Below are 16,032 nucleotides of genomic sequence, written 5' to 3' on the forward strand. Positions count from 1 at the left end.
TCTACAGTGCAACCAAAAATAATTCCACATGGATTATGCAGGTATTGTGGGTATTGCACAGTAAAATACATGCAAAACAATACTATTTTATACTAACATATACTGTAAACTGCCAGGCATGCTGGGAAGTTCAAAATTTCATTTAAAAATGTCAGTCATATACTCTAAAATCCGACGCTGCTACTTTTTTTTTCTCATGCTTTGAACCTTTGTGCTTCAGGCACACACACATTCATCATGGATAACACAAAAAATGCACATAATATAACTTAAATAGAAAAATAAAAATACTAATAAAATAATAATCAATTTAATTTGTATTACATTTACATTTTAGCAATATCAAAGTAAAAAGGGCTACTTGTGGCTTATCGACGGGTGTGGGAGGGTTCAATTGTCCCGGAATTAAGGTGTATACAAAATGTTATCTTGCAAGTTGGTACGCCTGTTAGATGCACTGAGTAACGTTTGTACTATTAAAAGCACAATTTACACACTGATAGTTAAGCCCTGCAAAGATCAGCGGCACAGTGTGTTCTATAGTGGGTAGAACAGATGGTCACACAAGAAGAGGCATCAGCGGTTACACAACACACAGAATGCACATTGTTAGGCGCCAGTGTTTGGACCCCAAAGAATAGACAACAACAAATATGAAGAAAAAATTTTAATAACAAAAGGCACATTCAAAAGGAGTCCGAAAAATAAAGTACTACAAAGAACCAGGGCAAAGCCACACAGTAAAAAGTATCCCTAAGATGCTGGAGACGCTAAGCAGGGGCAGCACAACACAAGGAAAAGCCTAACAGGAAGCATGTGTAATCTGGCAGCATGGGATTGTCCAAGCAGGGCCTGTTTACAATTGCTCCCAGGTGTGCACAGGTGGCTCCGCCCCAGCAGGAGCAGCAGTGCACTGCAACAAGAAGCAGACAGGCTCCAGCAGGACATGGCACACATTATGGATCATTCATGCATTCATTCATTTTCTACCGCTTATCCTCACAAGGGTCGCGGGTATGCTGGAGCCTATCCCAGCTGTCTTCAGGCGAGAGGCAAACCGGAGAAAACCCATGCACACACACTGGGAGAACATGCAAACTTCACACAGAGATGCCCGAGCAGGGAATCGAACCTGGGTCTCCATGCTGCATACGAACCACTCAACTACCATGTAGCCCATGAGCTAGTAATCTTACTTAACTAAAAAGAATAAAGCAAAAATTTTCAAAATAGTCAGAAGTCAAACTAGTACCATTGAGAATCGCAAAAAACAAGCTACATTGAATGCATCAGTGAAAAGGTGACATGCCGACAAACACCAAGAATGGAAGTACAATTTGGTCATCCATCCATTTTATTCACCGCTTGTTCTCATTAGCCTATCCCAGCTGTCTTCGGGCGAAAGGCGGGGTACTCCCTGGACTGGTGGCTAGCCAATCACAGAGCACATATGGACAATTTGGAGTCGCCAATTAACCTAGCATGTTTTTGGAATGTGGGAGGAAACCGGAGTACCCGGAAAAAACCCACGCATGCACAGGGAGAACATGCTAACTCCACACAGAGATGCTCGAAGGTGGAATCGATCTCCGGTGTCCTGGCTGTGTGGCCTGCGTTCCACCGTGCAGCTATTAGGGATGATTTATGGCTATATGTGAAAATAACATTTGCATGTACAGGAATGTAGCTTTAAAAGGTAAAAGGTCGGTGACATGTTTGACATGACAATTATGTTGTACGGTTTTTTTTAATTGAAGTAAAAAAAGTGACTTTTACAGTACCTGGCGGGCGCCATGATGGTCTAAACGCCTTTAGAAAAGTGGCGTTTCCCAAGCGATGTCGGCAAAGCTCTCATTTTAAGCAGAGTAAACAAACATGAGAGAATGGATGAAACAGAAGACGTTTACATTGGTTGTAGCAAAGATTTGAGCCGTGCGTCAATAGTTTTCGAGGAGGAAGAAACATCTGTAGATGAAGTAGAGACCTGGTAGAACAAATAATAATAAAGTCGTATTTATTCGAAGCACTGATGATGAAACTAGCATGTCTGATGCGGCGGCGTCTGAAGATTAAAGACATGGAGATGAAGATTGGCCAGCTTCAAACACAGAATGGTAAGTATAAATTACCTTGCATTTGCTCATCCTTCAATTATTGTTTTAAGTCGGCTTCTTAAAGGGGGCCTATTATACTCATTTCTGGCCCTTTGTATTGAGTTGTGGACTACACGCGATAACCGGCACACACAGCTCTCTAGATCTTCCAGATTCTGCACCTCTTTCTGCATTGTTTGCGTGGACTATCTGCTTCTGTTTAATTTACTCCACCCTTCTCTGGGTACACCCCGCCCCCCACCGTCAACACAGCGCTGTGAAAGCATGTTTTATAACAAGTATAATACTTTGAATTCTTTCCATGATGGTGGAATAGTGTTTATGTAAGTAAGACAAGATCTAATCTGTTTTGTGGCAACTTTGACGCTCTTCTCCTTTTTTCCTGTGTAGCATAAAATCAGGAATAGCATCCTAAATGTATTTATAAATTTGTTTATACCGTACTTTCAAACCAAATGCATTTTGTCAAGGTGTTCCTTCATAGCAGTCTTCAGGAAAAGGAATGGGAGGTGGTGCTGGTCTGTACTGGATTTCTTCATAGTAGTCTTAAACCCTCGTCTTTTGGAAAAGAAAAACTTGCAGTATCACTTGGACACTGTGAACCCCAACGATGATTATCTCTGTGAAAGAAAATTCTTAGGTTTGTTGAGCATGCGTGAGTGTGTGTGTGTGTTTGTGTGTGTGTGTGTGTCGACAAGAGAGAAGTCCCTGGCACTCTGGCACTGCTAATGGCCAGTTTCAACACTTGGTCGAAATTGGTGGAAAGTGGATATATGAGATAAAATCTTTGTTGATGAGAAAAGAAGACACATCAGGAATTTCTGTCTTGCTGCTGTCAGCGTTGACATTTGCCAGGATGAACAATGAGCATGACAGTATTGATAAAGGTCGGCCTGGTGTGTCAGTTCTTTATCTATGTCACATCACAGTGAGAAATCCACTTTAGTTTTAAATGGATGCAGTAAAATTCAGATTTGATCTTTGTGAGTCTTTTTAAGTCCGTAATTCCAAATTCCAGTCAGTGGTTGTGGTAAAGGTCATACGGGTAACGTCCAACAGTAGTGGACAGTGCAGAGCTTAAACCTAATGTCAAATTTGATGAAAGCAGGTATTTCTTATGATATTTACTGCTTGGTTCATCCACTTGTTTGGGCTGACCATATTATTGTTGTATTGTATTAAAAAAAAAGTTTATTCTTTTTAATGAAAAATGAGGGGCGGCACGGCGGTCGAGTGGTTAGCACGCAGATCTCACAGCTAGGAGACAAGGGTTCAATTCCACCCTTGGCCATCTCTGTGTGGAGTTTGCATGTTCTCCCCGTGCATGCGTGGGTTTTCTCCGGGTACTCCGGTTTCCTCCCACATTCCAAAAACATGCTAGGTTAATTGGCGACTCCAAATTGTCCATAGGTATGAATGTGAGTGTGAATGGTTGTTTGTCTATATGTGCCCTGTGATTGGCTGGTGACCAGTCCAGGGTGTACCCCGCCTCTTGCCCGAAGACAGCTGGGATAGGCTCCAGCACCCTCCACGACCCTCATGAGGAAAAAGCGGTAGAAAATGAATGAATGAATGAATGAATGAATGAGTGAAAAATGACTTTAAAGTGCTGGGCGACTGATAATCAGAAGCAGAAGCAGATAATTAGCACTGCAGGTAATTGAATTTAATGTGTTGCTATGTTCAAGGAGACAAAAATATACATTCAGTTACTCAGTGTATCCTTCTCCTGTTCCAGTATGTCGCATCCTCAATTAAATTACAGCCACGGTGCTTCTCTTAATCAAATCCCACATTCTGTTTTTTTTTTTTAATCTACCACGGCTGGGACTATTGTATTTGATTTGTACCTGAACTGAAAATATACAATTCTGAAGGGTTAAAATGTGTTACTTGTTGTTAAATGTTGTTCCAGAGTGTAGGTTTGCCATTAACACGCTGTACTTAGTTTGTGACCTTCAGCTTTTACTGGGGTGGTGAGCAGCTGAGTGTGAAGCTTCTGGGGTGAGACTCAGCACCTCCAAATCTGAAGCCATGGTTCTCATCGTTAATGGGTGGATTGCCCCCTCCCGGTTGGCGGTGAGGTCTTGCCGCTGGTGGAATAGTTCAAGTATCTTGGGGTCTTATTCACGAGTGAAAGGAAGTTGAGAAAGAGAGTGAGGTCAACAGACGGCTCGGCGTAGCGTCTGCAGTAATGAGGTCTCTGTACTGGGCAGTCCTGGTGAAAAGAGAGCAGAGCTGGAAGGCCAAGCTCTCAATGTAACTTAATTGTATCTATGTTCTCACCCTCACATATGGTCATGAGCATGAGATCTCGGATACAAGCAGCTGAAATGAGTTTCCTGTGTAGGAACTCCCCCCAAGAAATAGGGTGAGGAGCTTGGTCATCCAGCAGGAGCTCAGCACATTGAGAGGAGCTGAGGTCATATATTTCAAGACGCCTCCCTGGTGAGGTGTTCTGGGCATGCCTAGCTGGGGCAAGACTTGGGACACGCTTGAGGAATTATGTCTCACAGTCACCCCGAGAACGCCTTGGTGACCTCCTGGTGGAACTGAAAGAGGTGGCTGGGGACTGGAAAGTCTGGACTGCCTTACTGAGACTGCTGCCCCCACAACCCGGACGCTAATAAGCAGAAGAAAATGGAATGGAATAGTCAACCTTATTAGGTATGACAAAAACTGACACTGTTAGTGCCAATATCAGTTTTAGATATAAGCTGATATAATCCTCTACTTATTTTTTTTTTGCTGATATCAGCCCAGTATCAGATATCAATATTGGGACATCACTGCTAAACAAATATCATTTGAGGATTGGTAATGAGGTGCTGCCAATGTTGTCATCCAAGAATGAAAATAAGTGTACTTTGGCATACAACCTCGTTTCCGTATGCCCTGATTTACGTAGAATGTGCAGAATGAATGGCCAAACATCTTATAAACTAGTCCACAGAATCAAGTGCCTAAACAAGGCATCTGTCACACATTGGTGGCTCAGTCTTTCTGAAGAATGGATCATTGGGACACTATAGGCAGATTCCTCAGATCCTTTATTCACCTTTGTGTGTATGGGTGCTTTCTTTGTTCATAGAAAGCATACGGAACGATGAAAAACTTGTACCTGACTCCTTCCTTCCTCCTAATAAGCACAGTACACTGTACTCTCAAGAGCACTCTAGTATTAGAGTGTTAGATGAATTTGTGTTTTTTTTTATATAAAACATGGCTGCAAAAAAATGCCGGAACCTTGTTAAAGAGGGTGAGAAACACTGTTGAATTCAAAAAAGAACTCATAACAAAATATGAAGGTAGGGTCTTTGGAATAATAATGTAAATGGAGGAACACAGGTTGCAGGGGGACGGTATTTTGCCTTGTTATTCTAAGTTTTAGTCGTACAACGTGCATTTCCTCATTCACCACTGAGTATTGCATTTGTGATTGGAACACCCCAAGCATGAAATTTGACCAAATGAACCAAAAAAATCCTCAAGTTGGTTCAATGCAATCTGTGATTCTATTAGATTGTAAATCTCACAAGTCACCTTTCAACAGCTTCCTGCTTTATGATGAAAGGGCTGGGGATATAAGTTCAGGGTGACATGCAGTGGCCGTGAGCCTGAGAAAATGGAAAATAATGTTTGCCAACCTCTGCTCCAGTGGGAAATGTAATTTCCAACTAGGATCAAGCAGATGGTCAGCTCAGTCAATTGCCTTCCCACTCACCGAGCTTTCCTACATGAGCTGCAATCAAAAGCACACAATGGCGTGTAATCACATAATTGGGAATATGTCAATACAGTGGAACACTTTAACTTGTTGCACAAGGTGAAACTCACTTGTTGCAGGTTATAAGAAACCTTCTCACTTGACTATTGGACCATCAAGCTTTGCCTTGACCTCTTTCACCTGCTGATTAACACAAGCTGGGGATTAATAAGAGCTTGGGGCATTTGATTCTCAACCACATCTTTCTGGTCGGATGCATGCAGTCTATATTAATGGAAGCATGCCATGTATTTTCATTCATTCATTCATTTTCTACCGCTTTTCCTCACGAGGGCCGCGGGGGGTGCTGGAGCCTATCCCAGCTGTCTTTGCGCGAGAGGCGGGGTACACCCTGGACTGGTTGCCAGCCAATCATAGGGCACATATAGACAAACAACCATTCACACTCACATTCATACCTATGTACAATTCGGAGTCGCCAATTAACCTAGCATGTTTTTGGAATGTGGGAGGAAACCGGAGTACCCGGAGAAAACCCACGCATGCACGGGGAGAACATGCAAACTCCACACAGAAGGTGGAATTGAACCCTGGTCTCCTAGCTGTGAGGTCTGCGTGCTAACCACTCGACCGCCGTGCCACCCGCCATGTATTTTGTGACTGTAAATTTTGTTACGTTTAATTGGATAGGCAGATGTGTACAGTAAATACATCCACATGGACACTAACGCATTCATTTACACCACAATCAAGTGATTTTGAATTCGCACTCTGAAAACATGACTAATCGTTGTAGCCACATCCTGCTGGTCTGAGATTTTGACTCTTGTGTTCACATTTGACTAACTGAATCCAAACAAACTACAATCAAAACAGACTGAGGGTGCTTTCACACAAGGACGTCCAGTTTGTATGAAAATGGTAATGGGACTGGTGTACGTCCATGTAAGCAAGTCTATGTGGGTACATACAGACACCACACACTCAAAGGACATTTGAGTAGGTTGCTCTAATGGCAGCCAATCAATGAGATTGATCCAATGAAATGTGTTATTTGTCCGTAGGTGTGAATGTGAGTGTGAATGGTCCAAGTCATCTGAAGTCAGATGGGATTACAGCTCATCCATGACCATAATGAGGCCAAGCGATGCAGAAAATAGATGGCTACCATTTCATCTGTTCATGGTAGATTCTGCTGTCGTATCTAATGTTTTGGTCATTGAATGCATCTCATATACTTACTGTTATGGGCTGCAGCTGAAGACATCACAATCGACACAATTGCAGTGTCTATTAAGCAGTGTAAGCCCTTCGAAATAGCTGTCTGATAAATGCAATGTGCTAAATTGAACAAAAGTGCTTCAGCTGAGGGAGGGGAAAAAGGATCTTGACAAATAATCCTGCTGTATTGTCAAGCAGGGAGCAAATTTGAATAGGAGCTAATGATGATAAACTGACCCATTTGCAGAGCTGTAATGAAGATGAACAGGAAAGGCTAAATTCTTTTGGTGTGTGAAAAGGTCAGACATAAAAAAATGTCAAATAGTCAGCCAGCGATAGAAATCAATGGAGACTAATGTTGATATACAGCATACCGTGTGCTAAACCATAAATCTACCAACATGCAGTATTGTCATCACAAAATAACACTTTTAAAAGTCATCTGGTTCAGTGGCTTGTGATGATGAGAATGCATGTTGGTCATTTCCATGGCAACAACCAACTACTTTAGATGATGGTAGACCAGCATGGACATCACATGTTCTGTTCGCACTGACGCTGATGGCAATGGGACTTTTGCTGGATTTATCTCAAGAAATGACACAATTCTATGTTTAGTTCATATTTACCACATATGCAGATGTCATTTACATATACTCATTGATTAACTTTTAGAAACATTCTGTGTGGAATAAGCTGTTCACATTTAATGAGGCGTAACATTTTGTCGGAATTTGGTCAAATAGCAGGTTTTGGATGCAGCAAAATGTACAGTCAGGTGTTTTTCTTTGGGAATTTTGTCACAATTTGTATAAATTTATGTTTATTTATATTTATATGTATTTTATGTATTTATTCCTTATACTGGAATCTCCGCAAATGTAATGGTTGTGATGAATGTTCTACATCGACTCTCTTTATAGGGAAGATTTTTAGACTGATATCGGGCTGATAATTATCAGTGGACAATATAATTGGTGGACAATATTAGCGTCCATCCTTAGTTTTTTTTCCCATTTCTCGATTAATTAAAAAAATACTGTTGAATACTCGATTACTAAAATATTCAATAGCTGCAGCCTTATAAACAACACAAAAATGGTTGTTTTGTTTTTTTAAACAAACAAAACACCATAAACATGTTTTTACTTTACTTTAATCTGTTTCAGGGACAAATGATTGCCATTATAATCTGTATGGGAATTTTTGTGTAATATTTAATATTCTTACCTGTCTAGTGTAAGTGTAAGAAGAAGGTTACCAAGTTAACCACTGTAAAACTCATTTTTTTTGAATGAGTTGCAAAAAGCAAAGATAAAAATAAACAGTTAATAATTTCATCTTTTGATGTCTGAACTACTTTGTACACTGTAACTGTATTTGCAGACAACAATCCAAATGCAGTTTTGCTTTAAAACTTTTTTTACAGGATGATTTATGATGTTATGGAGTCAGTAGAAGCCATTAGGCCATACTGTCTGTATACAGAACAAAGAAAACCTTATATAACAGGACAAAGTGCTCCCCAAGCAGCCAGTCGGTAGAGATGACTTAGAGCTTGTTGGTGTTTACGGCCATCTCCGGGGCTCATCGCTCACCTTTGTGAGTATGTTGGGTATTACTGTTTCACAGATCACAGTCTAGCCTTGTCGTTTTTGTGCTAGTTTAATCCGTTTCTACAAGACCACCACCCTTGTTAGCAATATGTGTGGTTACAATTACTTCTCCCCAGGCCCTGTATGCTGTGTTCGCCGTTACAAATTCGAGCTCCATCATTAGCTTTATTAATGTGATCCATGCTGGCCTTTGATTTTGCTGCTGCATTGGGGTATAAAGCCTGTGTTGGCTGTAAATGATGCACACACTTCTGCTTTCATGACAGCCTGTACGTTCCAACAAAAGGGAAAATTAATTTCCAGCAAGAACACTCTAATGTGACTCAATATGAAATGGATGCAATAAGTCATTAAAGTTTGTGTGAGCCTTTCTTTTAAAGATTCTCGTTAGAAAAGACAAAATGAGGATTGATCTAAAATTGGATCTCCAGCCAAGGGAAATCCTCTGAGGCTAATATGGATTTGTTGGAGGATATTGGGTACACATTCTCTGAAAGAATGGTGAATGTTATTACATGTCCAAAAGGCAATTTAATTTTGCACTTCTGAAAATAGTAATATCCTGCAAACAGTATCGTCGAATTAGGGATTCCTATTGCCAACCACAGTAATACGTCGATGGGTGAATTCATTTTGTGTTTAAATGCATATTTCACAGAGATGATAATGCTAAATAAATAGTACACACCATTTACCTGTAAAATCTAAAAATATCCAATACAAGACCTGTTGTGCTTTTACAAAGATAATAATGATCAACTTGATGTGGTGGTGGTTTTCAAAGTTGTTGTAGTTGGCAGTGACAGGTATTTAGAATTCTTTGGTTGTCCAATTTCCTATGATTATTCCTATTTACACTCGGTACCACCACTACTTACTCAAATACTCAGAGGCCACCTCCACTGTGAGAACCTCCTGTTTGAAACAACTGCAAGGTACGGTTGATCAATTGTCAGGTGTCGTCTTGATCATATGATATCAAAAATATGAACAGTAGGGTTGTGAATGATAAATCGATGCGACCGGATATCCGGTTGACAACCGAGCGATTGGGCTGCGCTGGTAGCAGCCTTCTGTATCGATAAGAATCAGCCATAAATCTAAAAATGAACTGATTGTGGAGACTTGCTCCGAGTATCGCAAGAGATACCCGGTTGACAGACTGTCTGCCGGCGAAAGGAATGAACATGTTGCACAATGACTACAGTGTTCCCTTGCTTATCGCGGGGGATAGGCTCCCGAAATAGCCTACAATAAGTGAAATCTGCATAGTAGCCAACTGTAGATAGATAGATAGATAGATAGATAGATAGATAGATAGATAGATAGATAGATAGATAGATAGATAGATAGATAGATAGATAGATAGATAGATAGATAGATAGATAGATAGATAGATAGATAGATAGATAGACTTTCTTTATTGTCATTGCACAATATCACAGCAGTGAAATTGCCAACGAAATGTCGTTGCCTGGCTCCCGCATAATAATAAATAATAATAATAATAATGTGGAGAATAAATAGATGACATCAAATATGAACAACAATGTACAGCGTAAACAGTAATTTATACAAATAATTTAAATAATTTTGAATAAATAATAATAATTGCTTATTTATTTAACTGTATATATATATATATATATATATATATATATATATATATATATATATATATATATATATATATATATATATATATATATATATATATATATATATTAAACTGTATGTTTTAAGGCTGTAACACCCGTCACCATACACTTTAGAGACCTTTCCTAGACAGGCATGAACATTTTCTCACATTTTTCCTCTCTATAGAAGGACAAGCATCTTCCAGCTCACACACACCTGACCCCTTCAGGATACAACGGTACTACAAGTGACTTCCGTATGACTTGTATTCATATTTTATTGTCTGATTGGTTATGTCACACTCACATTAAAGACATTTCACAGGAAAGTCATGGTATATAGCAAATGTTTCTGCAACATTATATTATTGGCGGCATACTGACATGGTCCAACAACAAGTAGGCAGGGCTTACACACTGAGAGGAGAGGAGAAGACGCATATTAATATCCATTTTATTTTGGGATTGTTCACCTGGCTCCCCTGGCCGCTAGGCACCAAATATTAGAACATTTCTTATTATGATGCAATGCAGTTGCATAGGCTTCAGATAGAAATATTAACACAGCTCACCGAAGCAATAATTCCCTGTGTTTCTACATGAAGCTAAGCAAAATTTTCTTTTATCAGTGTGGTCGCCCTTAGGGAGTCAGCCCCAAAGTCATTACGACAGGAGCTACTAAATGTGAGATAAGCCTTGTAGAGTGACAGGTGGACTGAAGTCGCTTTTAAATGTGGGGGGGGGGGGTGCTTTGTTTCTGTTTTTGATTCATGCACTTAAACAACATTCCCTGCTGCTGTTGTCTGAATAAAGGTACTCTGGAGGTTTCAGTCGTGAAAATTGAGTAATTAATGAAGCATGCTATGTGCCATTAATGGAGTAAGAGAAGCACAAAATGTGTTGGATGTGTTTACTGGGACAGTAATTGCAACTATAAGGTCATGCAAAAAAAAAAAAAAATCCCCAAGAATGAATAATTAAAGCACACATTTCACTCTCTCTCAACAGCCCTCTTCAGAACAGTCAGTTGTGGAGGGACTGTCCTGCCCATGCAAATGACCCACTGCTCACCTCATCCCTCTCTACAGTATGCTACACTAAAGAGAGTATGGCTTTGCCTTGCTATGACAACGACCGAGCGTGATTCCTGGAATAAATATGACTACTGGAGAAAGTACAGCGATGCAGCCATACTTTGTATGTTAGAACAAGGGCAGGCATTCCAGAGACCCAACTGTATGTTCCCTTCATTCATTCATTCATTCATTCATTCATTTTCTACCGCTTTTCCTCAAGAGTGGGGGGTGCTGGAGCCTATCCCAGTTGTCTTTGGGCGACAGGCGGGGTACACCCTGGACTGGTCGCCAGCCAATCACAGGGCACATATAGACAAACAACCATTCACACTCACATTCATACCTATGGACAATTTGGAGTCGCCAATTAACCTAGCATGTTTTTGGAATGTGGGAGGAAACCGGAGTACCCGGAGAAAACCCACGCATGCACGGGGAGATCATGCAAACTCCACACAGAGATAGCCGAGGGTGGGATTGAACCCTGGTCTCCTAGCTGTGAGGTCTGCGCGCTAACCGCTCGTCCGCCGTGCAGCCATGTTCCCTTCAATGATGCAGAATTTCTTTAAGCTGTAGAATTAATTGTTGGTCCAAATGTAAATTTCAAAACTGTTGATTCATTCATCCATCCATTTTCTATCCCGCTTATCCTCACTCGGGTGGCGGATATCACAGGGCACATACTGGCAAACAACCATTCACACTCAACAACCATTCATACCTATGGACAATTTGGAGTCACCAATTAACCTAGCATGTTTTTGGATTTTTACCTGCACAAAACCCACCCACGCACGGGGAGAACATGCAAACTCCACACAGAGATGCCCAGATGATTTCCCAGATGTTGTAGTTTGGTGTCTCTGCTGTTGCATCTGTGCTCTTGTTATTATGTAATGATGTGGCTTCAGTATTTTGAATCAGTGTTTGAATCTCACTATGCCTCTAACACAAATACTTTAACCACCAATTGTCAAAGAGAGCAAGCTACTGACTTATTTTAGAGTAAGGTGACGTAAAACCTTTGCGGAGATGACAGAGAACAAGGTCAACTGTGACACATCAATGGGTGGCCTCGAGGAGAGCCTGCTAATTTGTTCCTGGTCAGCAGGAGTGTGAATCAGCGGGGTGTTATAGTGAAGGTGATCCGTGGTGAAGTTCCAGCTTGTTCTTGTCCTTGTCCAAGAACCAGTACTTCTTTTTAGCCTCCATGACCGCGTGTGTACCTTCACAACTGTCACACTATGTGTAACGCACTTCAACCCTGCACCCGTATCCGCCCATCCCCGCTAAATGAGAGTTAAGTTGACGACTGTATTCCTTCTATAAAATGATGTAAAATGTATCATGTGTTGCAGATTTACTGAATTTCTGGAGCCCTTTGAAAGAGTCATTCAACCTGAGGAGCTTTGGCTGTACAAGAATCCACTGGTTGAGTCCGATCATATTCCCAAGAGGGTCATGTTCGTAAGTACCTTCTGTATAATTATACATTCCCTCTGATTACTGACTTGATAGCCTCCATATAACTGCTCATTATTTCCATCTATCTGAACCACTTTCTCCGTTTAATTCCGTCTCATTTGTGAAGTGGCCAAAACCCCCATTTAGGATGATTAGTACTGTGATTTGGATGAGCGTTGGTTTGAGATGATAAATATTCGAGGGGTGTTAGAAAATAGTGCCGATTAGCCTTTCAATGTGAGCAGGGTAATGGTGATCAAAGGCTGTGATGACTTTCTAACTAGTATCATTCAAACTCAGCAAATAACCTGTGGAATACTCCATTTTGCAGATTTAGGTGACTTTCAGTATTGTGCACATCAGCTATGATTTTTGGAAGGCGTACACTGCATGAATAAAGGATGCGCCAATAAAGGATTATTGTGGTGTATTATGACAACAATGAAGCTCGAGTGTGTGTTTGGATTCAATAACCCAGTTCTATTTTTCCAAGATGCAACTCATTCATACATTCAGACAATAATGTTGCCATGGAAAACGTCACTCTACTATGTCCCAAGTACCCTTGAAATTTTAATGGGAAAGGAATGGGATTATATGAGCAACTTACCTCCACCTGAAAGAATGAAGGCTCGTCTCTAATACATGCTCAGCAGGGCCTGCACCATCTGCTCTTGAGGAAGAAAAAAAGACCCTGGCCATTATTTGAGGAATTATGGTGTAGAGAACTGTAGCTTGGGGAACAGAAACATGTGAGCTTGGGGATGAAGGAGGCTAGTAATGAAACACGAATGATGGAAGCCTGTAGGGCAAGTGGGAATGGAAGGGTGTGAACTGACAGCGGAGATTAGTTTTAGAGAAAACCAGCATGAACACTGGGAAGCAGTAGGGGCATCTGGAGCTTGTACCTCCTAGTCAGAATCACACACATTGACTTTGTACTGTTATTTCAATTAGAAAAAACTGAACTGGCTGACAGTTTATATGTTGTTTGATATGACACACATTATTTGCAATGCACTCTATTAGGTAATTTAGCTTTAATTTTGTGAAGAGATTAAGATTAAGATATGCCTTTATTCGTCCCTCAGTGGGGAAATTTGTATTGCACAGCAGCAAGAGTACAGAGTCAGATAAGCAGTACAAAATACACAATATAGAAAAATAAACAATATAAACAACCCAAGTATTAACAAAATCAACAGTTTTTCCCAGAGGTATATATAATACAGTATGTAGATAATATGAAACGAGATGAGATATATGACCAGTCAATACACTATGAGATCTTGCTAGTGAGTTAATATGAGGCATTGTGGAAATACTTCACATACTAGAACTTAGTATATTGCATTTGAAGCCCTTAATATTGCACATGGAGGTTGATCAGATATTGCACAGTGAATGGGGTCTGGAGTAACTATACTGACTATAAAAGCAAGTATTACACAGATGTACATAGTGGTGTAGAAGTCTATTGGGAGCAGTGCTGGTTGTACAGCCTGACAGCTGCAGGAAGAAAGGACCTGCGATATTGTGAAAAAGGTTCAACTCACATTCCATGTGGAAGTGGTTTCTTTTTGGCTTACTTTGTCCGACAATTTTTCTTTTTAATCCTCATAGTCAAAATTTCCCAATCATGTGCATTGTTAGCTAGCTCATATTAACATGTTTTCTCATGTTATAATACACAGAAGGTAACGAAATATGTGTTCGTGTTTCACATAAGGATTATGGATGATGGGCAAAATTCCCAAAAAAGTGCAGTTCCCCTTTAAGAAAGTTTTTGAAACTGAGTGGGGAAGAAAGACAAAGTAAGCCAAAAAGGAACCACTTCCACATGGAATGGGAGTTTAACTTTTGCATCCATGGCTGACTCCATGTCCAATACAAAGTCATCTAGTGTAAGAAAATGTAACATGACTGACACCTTGAGACCAGAATACCACATATGGCTTATCTTTCAATATAATTGTATTAATAATAGGCCATAGTCAAGCTGAAAACTGTGATCATTTATTATTTTAAACACAGAGTCAGCGGTCGATGTAGTGAGGGACAAGTGGATATCCTAATTAAATTTTTATACTATTGCCTCTTGAGAGGATATCCATTTTTTTGGTCTCTAGATTGACATTTATACAATAAGCTTTTGATGAAATTGTAAATGTTGTGGCCTTAGGAGTGTTCAACTTCAGTGGTGTCCCTGCATTTTAACTAAATAAGCGACTTTTAAAGTCGGGCCAGACGTATGAAAAATTGTTTGGTGGTGATAAATTAGCATGACTTAATTTGTTATGGCTGTTCAAGACATGAATCAATGAGTATGTTAAATGACTTAGTATTCACATAATGACCCGGTGCTTATTGAGCCCAGTGGTTTGACAAGCGGGAACACTCCATCATTCATACACATCAATCATCTCACAATGTGCAGCGACAGCAGCAGTAGGAGATGGTGGGTGGTAAGTGTCAGTCACTTTATACTCCAAGCACTGCCAGGTTCAGTAGTTTTACTGTTAGCGGGAGACTTTATGGCTGAATCCCACTTCCACCCCTTATTTTCTATCCCTTCGTCTTACGCCTACCCCTTTAAGAAAAGCTGAATTTTGGGAGGGAAATCTCCCCATCGTCCACAATCCTCGTGTGAGTCTTTCCTATGCATTCTGAAGAGAGAAAAACAAGTAAAAAAAAAACATGTGGGTACTAACAATGCACATAACGGGATACACCTCTTTTGACCGCCAAACAACAGTTAGTTTTCTTAAGTGATCCCTTCGTAATGTATCGTAGTCGAGGTAACAGTTCGTAGATAGCTGTTAAATAATTATTAATGAAGCATATAGACATTCACAAATCAATAAGTAATGAAGAAGTTACGGTTGTAGAAGACAAAACTAAATAAAAAAGAAGATTCATTGAGACAAGAAGTGAGACAATATTTGAAGGGCATCGATTTCCGTTGTTCTGGTTGGTTGGTTTTCTCAGTCAGAGAAACGATGTACAAAGCCTGTCTGCATGGGTACAGTATATGACAGATGAATGGATGGGCAGCTTAGCTTGGAAATGGAAGCACTGGTGCAAACACTGAATTACAATTGAAGTCTGTGTTGCTTGGGATTGTGTTCCAACATATTTTACATTTTATAGACTAAGATATCGTACGGTCATCCCTAG

The 16,032-nt window shown here is 40.3% G+C and overlaps 1 protein-coding gene across 2 annotated transcripts in view; it reads left to right on the forward strand.

The window, feature by feature from the left end:
- plpp4 (phospholipid phosphatase 4) overlaps nucleotides 1–16,032 on the forward strand; it is a 52,439-nt gene that overhangs the window by 10,450 nt on the left and 25,957 nt on the right. For both annotated transcript variants that reach the window (XM_058058032.1, XM_058058033.1), the window contains exon 2: nucleotides 12,750–12,858. In XM_058058032.1, the coding sequence (XP_057914015.1) occupies nucleotides 12,750–12,858 (109 nt within the window). The remainder of the gene's footprint in view (nucleotides 1–12,749; nucleotides 12,859–16,032) is intronic.

The sequence above is a fragment of the Doryrhamphus excisus genome, chromosome 20 (genome assembly GCF_030265055.1).
Source record: "Doryrhamphus excisus isolate RoL2022-K1 chromosome 20, RoL_Dexc_1.0, whole genome shotgun sequence".
Taxonomy (NCBI): Eukaryota; Metazoa; Chordata; class Actinopteri; order Syngnathiformes; family Syngnathidae; genus Doryrhamphus; species Doryrhamphus excisus.